Consider the following 18571-nt stretch of genomic DNA (forward strand, 5'->3'; position numbering starts at 1 on the left):
CTCGTGGCTCCGTTCCATCGCCTGTATCAACTGTTCGTGATATAATAGCAGTGCTCCTGCTTCCGTTACCGCTGTTCGTCTTAGTAGCTCATTAGGCGTTCACAGCCGTCTTCCCATCATTACTCGTTCGGTGTCAGTGCTACAGTTGAATGACGCGCTGAATTGTACGCGTACACGGCGAGCTGAACCCATAAGTTCCAGTCATTCTGCTCGTCGTTCGCCATAAATGTGGCAACACAGTCCTTCCATGAGCGGTGAAGACGTTCAACCAGGCCGATTAGTTGCGGATGATAAGGCACGGGATTGACCTGTCGTGCTTGTAACATCATCACCAACTGTTCGATGACTATCCAGTCATCTCCGGGGCACCGTCGGCAACAATTCGCGGAACGCTCCAAATTTGAGCACAATCTCCTCCATCAGAAATGACACTACACTTTCGGCCGTGTGCTGCGTCACGCTCTTCGCTGTCGCGTATCTCGTTACGTATTCGAGTGCCGCCACAACATAACGCTTCTCTCCGTCGGCAACTAGAAACGGTCCCACTACGTCCAATGCCCAGCGATCCCCGACATCTCCACCACGGATGCTCCTGAGCGGCGGAATCACCTCCCGGGGCCGCGCTTTCCGGCTACCACATTCTTGACAGCCTCTCACCCATTTGTTCACTTCTCGAAGTAACTGTGGCCACCAGTACAATTGCGACACACGCCCGTATGTATGCGGTCCTCTCCGATGTTCTGCCCAGACAGACCCGTGCATCTCCTTGAAAACTACCGCCCACAGCGACGGTGGCAGTATCACGCGCCTCCCATACACAGTATCGATTGTCACCAGTCCGTGCATATGTTTCACCTTCATACCGTGATACTCGCCGTCTTGTATCAGCTTCTGTACCAGCTTGCTGCACTGCTGAGCCGTCATTATCTCGTCGTCAGTCACCTGCAGTGTTGGCTCCATCGGTGCCGCCTCTTCGCCCTCGTCCAGTCTACCTGCCACTACTGTCGGTGCCGTACCGTTCGTCTGTCGTTCTGTGGGTTTTCGACTCTCGCCGGCGTCTGTTTGCCTCCTTCGCAACGCCGTACCTTCCGTACTTGTCGTAGCTACCGCACTTGTCATACTCGTAGCGTTAGTTATTGGCGTCGTGACTTCTGTTGTCACCGTACTACCGTTCTCTGCCACCATACTGTCATTCGTCGTTGCTGTATCGCCACTCATCGCCAACACAACTGGTTCTGCTGTCACATTCTCGACGTTCTCGTCCCGTGCCGTCTTCTGTACTACCGCCGCTGCCGCCTCGATCCGTCGCCTAGCTGCTCTCGTCAATGGTCGGTCCGTCGGCCAATCCACACGTTTGTTTTCAGTGGTATCCTGGTATACCGTGGTTGGGTTAATCCGTGCGTCGAACGTCGCTGCCACCGTCGGCTTACTCGTCCTGTTTTCCGTACTGTCTTCGACTGCCGCTCAACTCGTGCGAAGCGTGTGTTGCCGTCTCGGCACTCTCGATTTTCGCGTCTTCGTCTGTCGCGTCCGTCCCACGTATCGTTCGCTTCGCTGGTCGTCGCCCTGTTACCACCAGTACTGCTGCTGGCGCTCGTGACAGAGCGTCGGCCACTACGTTTGTCGTGCTTGGCCTGTATACAATATCAAACTCGTACTCCTGCAAGGTAAGTGACCACCTGTGCAGCCTCCCAGCGAGATTCGCCGTCGTCATCAGCCATTTTAACGCCGAGTGATCGGTAACAATATAAAACATCCTGCCGTACAGATACGGCCTGAACAGCTTCACCGACCACACTACTGCGAAGTATTTCAGTTCCGTGATCGAGTAGTTTGATTCAGCATCACTATTCACTTTACTGGCGTAGGCTATGCGCCAAGCCCCACCTTGCTAGCGTCCGAAAGGGAAGTGCACAGTTCGGGTAGATGAGTAACGGCTTTGTCGTTAGTGCCGCCTTGATCCTTTCGAATGCGAGCTGTTGTTCCTCCGTCCATTCCCAGTCACGATCCTTCTTCAGCAGTCGTGCCATCGGGGCTGCAATTGAACCAAATGCCTCGATGAACTTCCGATAGTAGCCTGCAAGATGCAAAAACCGTTTGACCCCAACAGCGTCAGTTGGTCGCGGGAACTCCGTTACTGCCGTTATAAGTCGTTGCACAGGTCGCACGCCTTTGCTGCTCAGTTCGTGGCAGAGGTATTCGATGGATTCAGTGGCGAACATGCATTTCTTTAGCTTTAGTGTGAGTCCCGCGGTCGAGAGTCGATCCAACACCACGGCAAATTCAACCACATGCTGCTCCACGTTACCGCGCGTAAACACTACAATGTCATCCAAGTACACTAAGCATGAGAGCCACGTTAATCCGCGAAGCACGCCGTTCATCATGCGTTGGAATGTAGACGGGGCGTTCATCAAGCCAAAGGGCATTCTAGTGTACCGATATAGCCCTCGTTTGGTGGTGAACGCTGTTTTGTCCTTGTCCTCCGGAGCCATGCCAATCTGCCAGTACCCCGACCTCAGGTCCAGCGTCGTAAACAGTCTTGCGCCACCCAACGTCTCCAGAGTCTCGTCGATACGTGGCAGCGAGTAGCCATCTCTCTTGTTTAGTGCGCGATAGTCAATACAAAAGCGCACTTCACCATCCTTCTTCTTGACTAATACAACCGGGAATCCCCACGCGCCGTTGCCTTCTTCAATTACACCAGCTCCTAGAAACTTATTCACGTTGTTGTCGTCAATAGAGTCCTCCGATTGAGCCTGCCGGCGTCGCTTTAGCATGATCGGGGCCGCCTGACCCGTATCTATGTGATGCTGAACGTCTAGTGTGGTCACTGGCGGACAGTCGCCGTGATCCACCGATACTTTGCGATAGGCTCGTAGCAGCCGGATAATCAGATTCCGTGCGCCAGTCTCCTTACTGCCGATGCGCACCTCATCCTCGTTGTCGAGCGGCGTCTCATCATCACCCAACTCTTTTAGCCATGCATCCAACTTCTTGTTGTTCAGTTCGCCGTTCATTGTAAGTACTTGCATGTTCTCCTCCAGCGGGATCCACGTACCAAGTTCGGCTTTGCTCGGCAGCTTCACTTTACCTCCGTGCACATTGATCGCGGGAATTGTGGCTTTCCCGTTCCTACTGCGGGTCACTGTCGTTGCCAGCATCACGGTACTGTAACTAGTTGTCGGCACAAAGATGCCTTCCTTATCGTCGGGTGCCGTCACCGACACTTCTATTGGCGTCACTGTCTGCCGCGTCAGTGGCGTACGTCGTACCAGTCGTACAGCTGCGACCTTGGCACTACCGCCGCCTTCGTCTGTCCTGAACGGTATCACTACTCGTTCCTTTCTATCCTCGTAACGCATCTCATTGCGCTCAAAGTCCATGACGGCCTTGTACTGCTGCATGAAGTCAACGCCAACTAGAAACTCGTCATTGCATCAGTCGATAATACACGCGGACACTGTCACATCTTGTCCGAACATATTTGTCATGTTGAACGTCCATACGCCCAGGACGCCCCGCAAAATTCTGCCGATACCTTCCACAACATCCACTGGTGACGCTTGTTTCGACCGTTTCCCTCGTAACATCCAGTCCGTTCCGGCCACCGAATAACGCGCGCCCGAGTCCAGCTAGACGGGTAGCCGTTCGCCTTCCACGTTCATGGTTGCCGTTGGCAGACCTTCCTCTGCCGATACACCAAGATCGTCACTAGCACCCGTCGCATCCGTATCAGTTACACTACGTTGACGCTGGACTAGCCGTAACTTGGTACGTTCACCTGTTCCAAGCCGGCCGCCCTGATGTTCGTGTAGTTGCTGTCGCCGTGCCAATTCAGCACGAACGTCGCGGCCTTGTTGCTCCCGTCGCGATCGTCTTTCTGCATCTAGTACGGCCAATGCTTCGTCGATGTCATCACTCGTCGTTGCCGCCACAATAGTCGTCGCTTCACAGCCGGGACCCGTTCCTGCTTCGTCCGTCACCGTCTTGCCTTCGCCATGTTTCGCACTTTGGCGCCATCCGTTGTTGTGGTACTAGTCCCAACGATTTCCTCGTCGTCCGAACCGTACTCATGCATCCTCACCGCCGTATCCGCTTGCTCTCCGCCATTGCTAGCTTCAACGCCGAGCATTCTCGCCGCCCGTGTGTCGCCGTCTCCAGTTAGTCGTACTCCGCCAACAACTCTGAGGCTTCCGCCTTCCCCAGTCGACTTTACTCCATTACCTTTCTGTCAATCTGCTCGTACGTAGCGCAGTGCAGCCATCGCTGGTCGTACCGTCATCACGTAGCGACGTGCTCGTTCCTCGTCTCTCCCCGCCAATTCTCCATCCAGACAGGCATCTGCTGCTGCTGCTTCTCCCCTGGTAGTGGGGAACTGCTCGCTACCCACCGTCGTTGGCCAGCTGCTTCTCGTCGTTACCGTCTCTATACCACTTGGCGCCACGTTCTGGGGAATAGGCTCATCTTCCGGACGCAGTGACCCCCTCGCTACGCCCGTCCGTCGTTTCCCGTAGCTGAAGTTGTTTGCACCGTGCGGCTAGCCAGGTACGCGTCGTTACGTGCTTTGGCCTCGGGGTCTGGGCACTCCTTCGCAAAATGGCCAGACTTGCCGCACGCATAGCACCTATGTCCGTTGTCGACCACCTGGTGTCCTTGCTTCTACCGTACGCGTCTGGGGCTCTTCCTTTGCTGGATAAGTCGGCGCCTTGATTTTCTTATCGCCGCCTTCCATTTATTCGTCTTCGGCTGGGGTAGTTCTCCGTCCGAGTCCGACTCTTCACTTGAATCAGCCATCGACTGCACTATCCTCACCTTTCCTCGCTTTTCGCTGCTTCCGCGCTTATCGCCGTGGTACGAGCCGCTCTGCCTCGTTTTCTGGTTCTTCTTAGTAGGCTTCCAGAGTCGTCCGTTCCAGGAACGACCGCCAGGGACGTCCCATAACCCGGTAAAGTTGTTATAAACGCCTCGTAGGTTCGTGAAGTACGCCACTTCGCTGTTTTCTGCTCCTGGTTGCGTCGCCATCACATCAACAGCCGATCCTACTCCCGGCATGATCGCTACCCTTCCCGTCGTGCCGTCCATGGGTACAGCGTACGCGTTTGGTGCTGTCGCCGATGACTGACCGATATTCACCATACCGCGGGTTACGTTGTCGATCGGGTCGTCTATTGCCGTGGCCTTATCCACCGCCTGTTCCAGTGTTGTCGGTACCGGTTCTTGTTTTACTAGCATCCGGGTCGTCTTATCCAGATTCCGGTAGAATTGGCCGAGCAGTGTCTGTTCGCTAACGTGATTTGGGCCCGTGACGTCTCGTAATCCAGCCGCAACGTCGGCAAATGTCTCGCCGGAATACATCATCCTTTGATACACTCTCCATTCCGCCATCACTGGGTCCGGTCGCTCACCGTATCTCCGCATCAGTGCTTCCTTCAGACGTGTCCACGTCTTCTCGCTCTCTGGCAGTTCTTGATCCATCTGTACCCACCAACTCGCCGCATTATCCTGTAACTTGTTGCCTACGATGAAGTACAGCTCTTCGTCCGTCCAATCTCCTCGTCCGGAGATACGAGCACCTTGCACGGCTAGGTCAACTTTGGCGATCCACGTTGAGACCGACACCGTGGGCGAGGGCTTGTACGCCGCAAGTTTCAAGTCCTTCGCGTTCTTGCGTCGTTGTTCGTGTCGTACTCTTCGTGACCGGTTAGCTGTGCTTGCTCGTCGGCCGCGTCGTCTCCTGCGTCGTCTTTCGCCGCCACGACCCCGAGAACTGTCGCTACTGCTGTCGTCGCCGTTGCTGCCACTATAACTGCTGTCGCTGCCACCATCGTCACTACTGTCTGGTGAAGGTGGTCGTCGCACTGCTCCTGCTCCTGATCCTCGTCCGTCGTTGTCTGCAACCCGAGCTCCATGCGCTGCCATTGGTACTGCTGCCGGTGCGGGTTGCGCTTGTGGCTGCACTACAGGCGCTGGGGCCATTCGTTGTTCCGCCAAGCTCGCCGCTTCTGGTTGTTGTGGCCTCGGTGCCACAGCAACTTGTGAGGTTGCCACCGGTTGTACTAACGGTGTAGTCTTCGTGGTCTCCATCGCTCCCACGCGCGCTTCCAGTCTCGTCATTGTAGTCATCATGTGGTGGATAACTGTCAGCATGCCGATGCGTTTGCTGTCGCTCCATCTTCCTCGGTGCTCGTCGTGTTCGCCGCGAGTCCGCCACCCGTTGCTGCTGTCAAGTTAGCTTCGTCAGACCTTCCAGCTCCCTCTGATGTCGAGGCTGCAGATCTCGTCGGTACTGCCGTTTCTCTTCCACTGCCCGCGTACACGTCTGTCGCTGGGTCCGAACCAAGTTGCCGCCCTGGTGCTACTGGCTGCTGTGCAGTCGCCATCGTTGGCGGCTGTGCCGGTTGTCGTGCTGATGTCTCCTCGTTCATTACAGGATCCCGGGAGATCGTCGTTCCCATCGTCGTCGTGTCTGACGGTGCTTGTCCCGACGGCTGCATCGAACGCGTCATCACTCCCGTAGTTATTGTCGGTACCATGATCGTTTTCGTCCTTGCCATACGTTGGGTCGTAGCCGTACTCCCAATATAACCCGTATACGTGTAACTTTATAGTCGGTCCTCGTTCAATACAATGCCCCTGTATGACCACCATGTAACGTGTCTTTGACTCCCCTGCACGCCGGGGTTGGTCGCCCAGTGCTGATGGCGCCCAAGATCCAAATGGCCGACGATGAACAACTCTGTTCACCGCGCCGGCGTGTGATCCACTGATCGCACACCTACTTTATTACTGTTCGTTTACAGCCCAAATACAGATAGCGTCCTCTACGAAATGTACTCAAACCCGCCGCAGTTCAGTAAGTTTCCAGCGTCGCCCACTTAGTCACTTGGGCTCGGCACGCACTTCAGACGCCGCCCTACTACGCAACCGCCAGCAGACTTGGGAGCGTTCCCCCTGTCTGTACTCCTCGCCGACTGTCCTTGGTTCTCGTCCACCGAGGCGCTACCCGTTTGTCCGTTCGTCCGTTCGTCCGTCCGTCCGTTTGTGCACCACCACTCGCTCCACTGAGCTCGAGCAGCACACCGTCCAATCTCAAAGATGCCGACACCACTAATCTCGGAGTGATGCCTACACCGCTAATTCTAAACTACGACCGACACCGCCAATTCCGAAGTGCGTCCGCCACCGCTAATCTAAAAGTACCGCCTTCTCTCATCCGGGTGCTCGCCGTATCTTTCGAATTCGGATACGGGAGGCACGTACCTACCGTCCTTCAATACCGTCAGCAGCCAGATGCCACACTTCGTCCGTACCGTCCGTTCCTGGCAGCTTCTGTGCTCTGCCTGACCACCTTTCGTCTTCCGCCCATCCCATCGTGCTCGTCAAACGAGTTACCGTACTCGTCACGTCCGCTCCATCGTACACGTCCGCATCATCGTTCACGTCGGCATCATTATTCGCCGTGAACGAGCCGTCATACTCGGTCGCGTCGCCGAACTCGCCCGTATCACAATACGTAACCGCCTTACCGTCCACATCCGTATCATACTTGTTACAACTCAAATATGTCTTGAGTGTTTTACCCTAAGCGTGCCTGTCGTATTCAGTCCGCGATTATTCCGAGTAGCACTTAGTAAAGCTTCTTCCTTGATACGCTACAGTATCCTCCGTCACTTGACGATGTAAACGTGACCACAATCGGCAACTTGTTACGTTGCTGACACGCCACATCCAGCGATATCAATGAATGACCGTACAGGCATCCCCATGGAAAGCATATCGTACGTGGTCGTCGCAAAGGTAGCCTCACCCGGAACACAACTCTCTTTGAAAAAGAGCAATAGCTTCTCGTTTCTTTGGACCATATTTCCCATCCCAGTAGCATCTTTCAGCGCAGCAGCGATCGACGCCGCTGGTATCTTCTTAGAGGCTCAGTCGCCACCAGACTCCCATACGTCTCGAGCGCTCGACGTATCTCTTGAGATAAATCAAGCTGCTTGTTGTGGAGAGAAGTACATGCAGTGATCCATGCTGAGGTTGTAATACTCTTCTAATCCCTTCCTTTGGCACTTGGCCGTAACCAGTAGAAGCCCATAAAGCTCATTACGTCGATCAACAGCCGCATTAACACAGGCGGTTTGTATCAACTCCTCGTTACAGTAGCCTCGCTCATACTACATGTAGTAGTACATGTACTTGATCGCAAAAGTGAATCCATTTCGACACATAGGTTCTTCCGATCGAAATATAACGAATACACAAGCTAAACCTGTTGAGCAACTATGTGTTGTTCCCTTTCGACCGCTTTTATGAGCCAGTATGTCAACATTATTGCCAGCTATCGCGAGTGTACTATTACTACTTCGCTATTCAGCTTCTTCGATTCGGATAACATACCCTACTACGTCCCAGCTAACCACGCTGTATTTCCATTCACTTTAAGGAGAGACTAACGATATCTCGACGGTCCTAGCAACATGCATCGTAGCCTTCTTGAGGGTTTTGTAGTTGTTTCAGCTAAACTAGTTACTTAAATACTTCATTTTGCGTGAAAGTGCTACCAAATTCATTCATAACCACGTTGGAAGAGGGTATTTGGGTGCGGTGGTGTTTTCGTGAAGTCGCACTGGTTCATGTTGCCTTAGGTCCGCCCCTGGCTTGTCTACACTTCTCTTCACATGCGGCGGTGTACACGGTGTGGCTTCAGGGTTGGAAACCTCCAATCTTCGGTGGTTCTTGACAGTCGAATGCATTGCGCCGCTTGCACAATAGAGCTGCGTTTGTAATTTATTTGGGTCACAGACTTTTCTGAAGCTCCACGGGCATTTTGCTAGAGCATTTAAATCCAACACCCAAAACCCACGCATATGATAAGTACTTCAAGGTAATTTTCAAAAGCAACCATAAAGCAGACGCGAACAGGACAGCCATCCCTAGCTGCCAGTAGCGCGGAGTACGAGAGGCTCAAGGCGGAGCGTCACTATGTCGTGTCGCTTCCACACGTAAAGCGGCGGGGTCAACGTGGCTCAGAATTGAAGTCGCTGTTTCCATGCAAAATATCCGCCTTAGCTCCGAGGTGTTGATGACGCCGGAGGAGGCTGTGATTAAGGCTGCGGCGACGAATCAACTACTATGGATCGACAGTCTGTTAGATACGTTTGATGGAGACTTGGCCGACGCAATTTCTAGTGCTCCGGTCAATGGACACGTGGACATGATGCACCGTTTAGTACGCGAAATTGGCAAACTTGCTGCGAACGACGGAGACGACAGCGATGGATTCTCTGATGACAGCGACGAATCCTCCGATAGCTACGAATCTTCTTATGACAGCGACGACTCTAGTGAGACTGACAATGGTAGCGACAGCTCCTCCGAGGACAGTGACGACGATAGTGTATTTGATATATTTTCTGACGACCTCCTCGACATGATGCAGCAGCTTTTACAGCCGATTGGAGAAGACAGTGATAGTGACGATGGCGATTTTTCTAGTGAGAGCGACGACTTCTCCGATGATAGCGACGAGGACAGTGAGGACGATGATGTGGAGGAGCGCATAGCTGACAAAACCCGTCGAGCGCTACAGAATGCAGTGCAAACAGCAGCGCAGTATGGGCAACTTACTGTGGTGTCTTTTTTCCTCCCGCAGATTGTCGGTGCAAGCGACGATGGAGAAGCACGTCGTGATATGCACGACACAACGTGGAAAGTCCTCAATGAAGCAGCCGCTTATGGACATTTCGACGTGATTCAATTTGCGGTGAGCTATGCAACAGAGTGCGGATACATCGAGTTGTATGCTGCCAGTGGTGAGGCTGACGCTTCGACACGAGCAATTGCAGGTCGCAACGATGCTGTGGCGACATATATCCTTGGAATGCGCAACATTCAATGGGACTTGGACCGTGCGTCTGACAAGGCCATTCAGGGCCAACGATCAGGATTAGGCAATTGAAGAATCCACGCTCAGCGAGAGTGATTTACTTTCAATGCAGATCGACAGGACCGCAATCTTTAGAAGTTGTTTCGTGAAAGTATTTTTTACTTAATATATTAATAGTACATGGATAGGCTAACAAATCATTGGGGGTATGTAGGACTTCTAAATATAGTTTCTATAGTCAGTGAAGGAGCTATTAAGTAACGACAACAGTAGCCTGAATTCTGAGCGACATTGCAGCACACTTTCATCACGAATGGTTGTGCTGCGAAATAATGTAACCTGCTCTACACAAACGAGTTACCAGAATCCTTCTTACTGGAGGCATTACAGTAGCTCGGTAAATCTTCTGGCGCCGCCTTCTTAGCTTGCACAACTGCCAGCACATCAGTCTTCGTGGCCACTGATATGGCTTTACCTAGCACGTCTAGAGATCAATTGTCCGACGCCCAAATCTCCTCGAGAACTCCACACAGATCAATCCGAGTCGCGGTTATCACAACTTTTTCCTTGACAGATAGCTTAAAACAGTATTCGACAAAAACCAGTTTCAGCAATGTGGCCCTTTCTACACTGACTGCTTTTTGGAGGACTTGAAATGCGATCTCAGGCGAAATACTTGCTTCGGGGTATAGAGTTTGCACAACATCATACAACCGGTTTTTTTTTTAAAGCTGCGATAAAAACGTCGCGAAAAAAATGTGCCCGTAAAGTAGAAAGTAATAATTTTTAGGTGACGACACGCTTTCCATCACTCATGTGATTGCTACGACCGCACCCAAATGCGTCTTGAGCGCTATCACTACCGACTCTTGTTCAGAAACTCTGAAACATCAAACTTGCTAGCATCTATCCGTTTAATTTCGTGAGTGATGACTTGCCAGTTAATAACTGGAAAGTGTATAACTTACTGAAATTCAGTAATCTATATACCGCGTGCTCGCAACCACTCCTACTCTAGCATTCTACAGCCCCTATAATTCAGTATACAGCTAGCACTAAGCGGTGGTTTGTTTATCTGCCATAATGTGGTGCACACTTCGATCTCATGCACGTCCAAACGTGGGTTACAAGCTCAATTATTTACTGTCCTTTACACCTCCGTTTGCTGTACAGCATTGAGATAGCAGGACGACCTGCTCCGGGAGTTGCCACCGCAACGACATTGCCATATGCCTCTCTTTCTGTCTTTCTGTCCACAGTTGGGTCCGAACTAATACGCTTACCCTTAGTAAGGGGCGACATACCAGATCAACATTTATTAGTAACAGAGTGAGCCAATCGCCATCACGACAAATATATGTATGCAGTGGTGGTGTAGGCTACACTATAGCCCCTACTCGCTTCCGGGGCGGGTGAATTGTTGGGAGGAAGTGGCTAGGTAGATTGAGTCAACAGTTTGGAGAAGAGCTGAAAGCGTTGGAACCATGGCTAAATTTACACCAGTAAAGTAGCTTTACTAAAGTTGCTAAATGCAACAGTGATGGCCAAAAATACATTGCAGGTATTGGTACTGTTTGCAATATTGAGAAATACTTTATTGCAAGCGCTCTGGGGTATTGCAATACATATTGCGGCAACGCTGGAAACTGCAGTACATATTTTCCAGCGATTTCGGCGATCCCTTTTAAAGTCGGTTCCCAAAGGTCGCAGTGCTCGCGCGTCAAGTCTTTTGGCGCGAACTCAGAGGCCCATCGAGTCTCCAGCAGCGTTCGCGCCTTCAAAATGGGCGTGAATTTGACCGCTCCACCACCAGCCAGCTCTCATTCTGCTTTTGCAGCCTTCCCTGCAGACGCCATGGCCCTCCAGTCCAGCCCGCTTTCTATCGACCGCATTCCCGCAGACGTCCGCTTCTACTACGACATATCGGTCGTCGACGGCGAGGTCTCGTACCAGTGCCGAAAGTGCCCCGCCAGACCAAAACAGGCTTGGAAGTCCGGATACTCGAACTTGCGGAAGCATTTAACGAGCTGCGTTGGCGCAGATTACGTGGCGAGATACGAGCAGAGTGTTCGTGATCAACCTAATCCTCTTGGATTTGACCGAGAGCAGTTTCTGTCGGCGAAAGAGCTGAGTGTGTTTCGCTGGCTGGAGTGGGTTATAATGCGCGACATGCCCCTGTCCGAAGTGGATAACCCGTTGACGAGAGGCATCTCTAAGCTGGATCATGTGTGCAGTAACAGCCTCATGCTCTACATCACTCGACTGGTTGCTCTAGTTGACGAAAACATTCGTGAAAAACTCCCTGAACACTACGGCATCATGTTTGACGGGTGGTCAGACGGATCGAATCACTACATCGGCATCATTGCCACTTTCATGAACAACGGCTCGTACCAAGAAGTTCTTCTGGTCTGCTCCCCGCCTCTCAACGAAAAGCACTACACGGCCGCTGAGCACTACGCTCTTCTGGAGTACGTGCTATCACTCTACGGAAAGTCGATTTCGTCACCGTCGGTTTTGATAGGGGATAATTGTCCAACGAACAAGGCACTAGCAGACTTGGTGGGGGTTCCTTTAATTGGATGTGGCTGCCACAAACTCAACCTCGCCGTGAAATCATTCCTTGAGCGACGCCCTGGCGTTCAAGCCACTATATCGAAGGTTGACAGGAATTTTGTCTGAGCTCCGAAATCTGGAGGCAGCTGGAGCGCTTCGTGAACTTACTCCTCTCCACCCGATCAAACGGAACGTGACGCGGCGGTCCTCAACGCTGAAGCGGTTCCTTAAAATCAAAAAGGAAGCCAAGCAGCTGGATGACGTCAACAGCCTCCGACGTACAGCCATAGAGGGAATTCGTAGTATCATGCCGTCACTTGCGAACTTTCGAAGCGTGATGACGGACCTTCAAAAGCGGGGGCAGCACATTGGTGACGTGCAGGGCTTTTTTCAGGAGATGACTGAAGACTACCCCGAGCTAAAAGACTACCTCGCAGCCGATGCTAATATCGCCCATTCGCCTCTCTTTGAGTCAGCAGTCGTGACGATTTTGGACGGCAAGAAAAATAGTCTGACGCTTGAAGAACGAGCGCCGGCAAAGCGCTTCGTTGTGCATCAGCCACAACAGGAGCAATCAGGATCAACCAAGCGCGCCAACTACGCCGACAGCCTCCGCGCAAGGAAGCGACAGCGCCTGGAGCAATCTGATGAGTACGTTGATCTGCGGTTCATTGTAGGGACGTCTGCGTCAGCGGAGCGGCTGTTCAGCAGCGCAAAACACGTTCTTCGTTTCACCAGAAAGCGGCTGACACCCGTCAACTTCGAGAAAATCTTGTTCCTCAAGCATAATCGTTTTCTTTGGAGCGCCACCATGGTAGCTCAGGCGATGAAGGATGCCGGTGGCAGCAGCAGCAAGGCTGGTACGCAGGATTAGTACTGCAATAGTACTGCAAACTCGCCGAGTATTGCAATACTTACTGGAGACAAGGGGGGTAGCTGCCGTAGATATTGTTTGCGCTTAATGTTTTTACAATGCCCCGCAGTGTATTTTTGGCCATCAGGCGACAAGAAATAGTATTTGAATCACATTGTAACCACCAAATTCGTTTGGAGTCCAAATTGTAAAATATCATTCGTTTTGTATGACAGCTAATGTTGCTTAGTTTATGTTAATGGAAGGAAATAGTGCTTCTGTCGATAACAGAATTCATCGCTATCCGATCGACGCTGCTGTTGTACCAGAACTGCTTATTGCTATGCGCACTTTCCCCATTCTTCCCTCGGTCTACTTGTGCTGGCTTGCCAATCCGTCGTACTGGCGTTCCTTCACCTTGGGGCATCACTGGACAAGAAGATCACAAATTTTAGTGTTTCAATTTACCGAAGCCAAATATCAGCGGTGATCGATAAGTTAGAAGCATAAAACAATCTTGAGTATTATGAATTGGTAGTAGATATCTGGGTGAAACTTTTTAAATTGTATAGAAGGCGTCGTATCAACTTGATCAAGCAACGAATGCAATTCTATTTCCAATGAATAGGATGAGCCTTCATTGCCTTAAAGAGATTTACCAGAGAACTGATACTGGCTTCGCGGAATAGACTTAAAACACGCTGACGCTGTAGCTTGTAACGCTCAGCTTGGCGTTGGTGCCTTTGAAAGCCTGCGTGCCAGCCCGCAGCACCTGCAAGTACTGATTTCCAGGGATCGTATTGTCGGACGTAAGTTCAGTGAAGAACAGCTTGAGGTCGCCCTTAAAGCTCGTAACCGGCTGCTTAGCGACATACGAGAACGCATTGATGTTCTGGTTGTACCCGGAGTACAAGTCAAAGTCGACGCCGGCAACGTTCACGGTCTTGATAGGCTGACCAGTGGTTGACTTAGGCTTTATTCGCCATAAGTTGCCAGCCACACCGTGAGCTCGTAGTGAGGGTGTCCAGCAGGCGTCCAACTCGTAAACATGTCGTAGGCCACGTTCGAGACCATGTCACTATCGGACGTGTAGTTGAAGTCGAAGCTGGTAGGGATCGTCACGATCGAGGAGATCTGGTAACGCTGAAGGTCGCGTTCAGCGTAAGCAAAAGACTTGTACATGGGGTCGCTGTCACCGGTAATGTTGTAGCTCGTGTGCCAGGCGATAGTCGTGGTTTCACTCCAATCCACACCCGTGCATTGCTTGCCGGCAACGGCCCAGTTGCTGTTTACGATCTTGTACGCTATCACTTCAACTTCGCCGTTCTCTTTGTCGGTACTACCACAGAAGTCCTCCGCGTGGGCAGTCGCTGCAGCAAGAGCGATGGTGGCTGGTAGCAGGAACTTCATCGCTGTAATGATCGAACTTGGGGTTAAGAGGGTGGATTGCCGAATGAATCTGGACATGGCAAAGAACCAATCTCACCCAGTGCCAAGTCCCATCCTAAAAGGCTTCATCCGGACGTTTTGCTGCTGATGTCGCAGTTTGGAATCGCCAAATCTGGGTTGTCGAATTACAGTATCGCTTTTACTTCGCGATCAGTCGCAGTGACAATTCAAGCAAAGAACTGCATCTGCAAGTAATCTACCTCGACTCGGACGTACATGTATCAGATATTATACTTATCACTACCTCGAAGTATTTGTGTTTGGCTCGCAGTAGAGCTCGAAAGATTGATCTGCATGCCTAATCCATGTTGTTATCACGTGATGGCGTGCAAAAGAATCTCTTGAAAGGATTATTCTGCTTCGGGTGTACCTACTATTAATATCTACGACAACACGACCAATGATTCGAAAGCCGATTAACTTGATCGGCTTTCGAGGTGTTTTCCCGTGGACGTAAGGGTGTGGATCCATACGATGCCCAATGTGCTACAGTAGGAGTTGGGTGTACTACAGCCACGAACGCGGTTTGAGAAAGCTCTGTACTGTAGCTAACACAGTGCATATTAACCTTTGTGTTACAAAGTACAACAATAATAACAGTCAACACCTGTAAAGCTGTTCCAGTTCATTGCCGACCAAATTCCAAGCAATTCTTGATACACAAATCTTACGACCAGTAGGCAGAACACGTAGGCAAAACGGGATCTGCTGTAGTCAGTATGTATGGGTTTATGATACGGACGCTACGATGTCGACCAGTAAAAATGATCGATTATTCTGCTCGACCTCGGTTTTCTGTGCGGAAACCCAGTCCATATGAATTTATCTCACAAACACATAATAACATTATTACAATTTTTGTTTTCTGAAATCAATTTAACAGGTCAAGCGTAGATGTGGTGCAATTTTGGCCGCACGAAGAATATCGCAACAGCGAATCCTCTTAGGTCAGAATGTTGCATACCTAGGCATTGCATTAGTGAGGCAGAAAGCAAGAAAATCAGGAAAACCAAGCCAGCGCTAGGTGTACCAACAAATGAGTCCTTTTTAAAAAATTACAGTAGAATCTGTCCTACCTGATATGACCCGTGGAGAACTCCTCTATTAGGTATAGCAGCATATCATGTTACTCAGGTCGTCTTCAGTAAACAGGCCATTGCTAGAGTAAGAAGGTATTCTATGCTTCTTTAAGCCGACATGCGGCAAAATAAGTAATAACACGATAGCGTTTTGTTTTCGAGGGAGGACCATTGTGCGAGACTAAAATTTAGTCCGGACAAGCTACAATGTTTGGGATATACGTATTTTAGCTGTCGAAGAATGATACAAACAGTTTCAAGACTGCAGGTTACTGGTTACTGACACAAGACTAATTACAAGCTCTTCCACGGCACTTCGTAGTCGTGGGCTACATATATACACTTGCTGTCCAAATCAGGTTTGTCATTAGAGCAATATTAAATTACTTCGTACCGGTCGTAGTCTCTGGGAGCGACCTGACTTATATATATATATATCATGTACGACAGGATATCAGGTTTTTAAAGGACAGGTTTACTGCAACCAGGTGCCTCTATTATAGTAAGTTTAGAAAACTTTGTTCACAGCTCACCACACGAGCCAGATCAGCAGCAAAAAAATGGCCGTAGCCGCCGCATCGACAGTTTCATGCAACTCCCAGTTTTCGGAACACACGTCACCAGTACGCCAACCGGATGCTGTAGCCCATGACGCCGAGCCATCGCCCCACAAGATCCGTCCGATTCGTCAGCAGGCAGATCGATCGTCGTTTCGTTCTTCGTTGCAGATTGAGGTTGAACAAGCTAACGATGGCGAAGTTATGGATTTCAATGATATCGTGGATCCTGATTTCTCGTCAAGTGATGAATCTGATGCTCAGACTGTGGCTCGGCTTATCATTTCGGTTTAATCTGAATCTCGCCAGTCGTCGGAGGCTGCGTCAGAGCTGCCGGCTACCGATGCTAAGGTACAACGTACTGTCCAGGATCTGCGACTATCGCTGCTGACTACCCAAATGACTGCGTCTCGTAAAAAATCCGATTCCGATGCTGACTCAACCGCGACCGTCGTTTTTGATTCCGATGATAACAGCGACTCAGCTTCTCGTGAAGAGGTAATTGCTCTGTCGTCGGCAGCTCCTTCTCCTGCAGATGGAAAAGTTCAGGTAGCAAGCACCGAAGAGCTGCCTCTAGATGAATTTCCGACACCAGTAACGGTCTCAGGTACCAATCACGAAGATGTCAATACAGATATAGTACCGGTAGGAGAAAGAGTCACGCCACCTGACGCAATGTCTACTTCTTCTCCAGTGAATGGACGTCCGACGGCTCCAGCGTCACGTCGTTCTCCTGGCGGGGTACGGGTCGTGCCACGCTGTCAGACCTCTAACTCGGATCGACAATCGTTGCGACCAATCGTATCGCCTCCTGCGGGTTGTACGCATTTCGCAGCACCTTGCACGCTTCCCGGAGCAGGTAGCTAGGTGAGCTTCGCCCTACATGCTCCTTTTACTCTTCGTGGTGCGACCAAGTTCTGGATCCAAATCCTGAACAATCGACTTCCATTTCCACTGCCGCCGAAAAACACTTGCTGTGTTAAGTTCATCCGAGCTTTCGCGAACTTCCGGGACCCGGATCATCCGTGGCAGATAACTTGTCGTTTGATTCCTTCACACGCTTGTCGCGTTGGAACCGAAGAATTCGATGTCGACTCTCACGTTTCGCAACGAGCTCCTTCACTACGTCGTCTCAAAGGATATTGACGTAAGTTTCGTTTGGATGGCCCCGAAGATGATACTGATCTTGGATTCTCACTCTGGAAACAAAATCACTGGTCTGCAGCTCGCGCGATTGAGCTCGGCTTAAAGGCTGGTAACCGAGCTCTCGTCGAAGACACCACACTCTCGAACAATGCTAAAAGCCTCTTTCAAGCTCGCTTGAGACGACACCAAGGCGGCCTAGGATGAATATGGCATTGGCCGGACCAAGCGTGCTGATCGACTTCGCGTCAAAACCATCAACAACGAGTGGAAATGGTGTGTCAGCGCTGAGCCCCGGTTCGGTGATATCATTCCTGAAATTTTGTTTGAGCTGTCGATACCTGGCTATTCTTTTTTTCGAATATCTGACTTGGATATCTCCGTGTTGAACACATTCCGGCGTTGGACACCGCCGAACCATGGCGTATTGGATGGGTTGACACATCTGCCCTGCACCCGTACAACACGACGCCCATACCATGTAATGTTGGATTTCTGCTGTTGCTGGTGAAACCCGTGAGTCCGTGGACCACCAGATTGAAGTTTTTTTAACCTGCTTCTGCCCAACACTGCAATTTCGCCAAACTGGGATGCGGACTTCGCAGTGCCTCGAGTAGCCACGGATCCTGCTTCTTTGAAGGAGCTGCTTTTAGTGCTGCTGCCGAGAACCCGCCGGTCGTCAAGGATGCGAATTTTACCCAGTTCTTTGCCAGATTGGCTACTAATGCTGAGCCAGGCCATTTGGCTGGCGCTTCAGCGACGTAGCTCGTTCTTCGCGTTTATGTCGGTGTGTTTGTCGATCTCCTAATGTCCCAGCTGTAGCTATGTCGAATATACGAAGGTTGGTCTCACATGTCATTCTTACCGTTTCGTTCCAACGCGTTAATATTCTTGTTTCATATAATATGTAAGTCCAGGATGCAGTAATTGCCTTCGTCTGTAAATCAAATGTGACGGTGCTGGGAGGGAAGACGCTGTATCTAAATCGGTGGCGTCCAGGTTTCCTGGGTCTCCCGAGTACCGGAGGTGGCTCGCTACCGTTGTGAAT

The 18571-nt window shown here is 51.0% G+C and overlaps 2 protein-coding genes across 2 annotated transcripts; one reads left to right on the plus strand and one right to left on the minus strand.

The window, feature by feature from the left end:
- Positions 1-3760: 3760 nt before the first annotated feature.
- On the minus strand, positions 3761-4135 carry PITG_11334 (uncharacterized protein; the record flags this gene model as incomplete). Its single annotated transcript, XM_002900897.1, has 2 exons — positions 3761-3889; positions 4013-4135. 2 exons carry the CDS (start codon positions 4133-4135, stop codon positions 3761-3763), a joined length of 252 nt encoding a protein of 83 aa, XP_002900943.1.
- A 4947-nt stretch (positions 4136-9082) lies between these two features.
- PITG_11336 (uncharacterized protein) lies at positions 9083-9958 on the plus strand (the record flags this gene model as incomplete). Its single annotated transcript, XM_002900898.1, has 3 exons — positions 9083-9229; positions 9452-9812; positions 9846-9958. 3 exons carry the CDS (start codon positions 9083-9085, stop codon positions 9956-9958), a joined length of 621 nt encoding a protein of 206 aa, XP_002900944.1.
- Between the last annotated feature and the right edge of the window lie 8613 nt (positions 9959-18571).

Source organism: Phytophthora infestans, genomic scaffold (genome assembly GCF_000142945.1).
Source record: "Phytophthora infestans T30-4 supercont1.23 genomic scaffold, whole genome shotgun sequence".
Classification (NCBI taxonomy): Eukaryota; Oomycota; class Peronosporomycetes; order Peronosporales; family Peronosporaceae; genus Phytophthora; species Phytophthora infestans.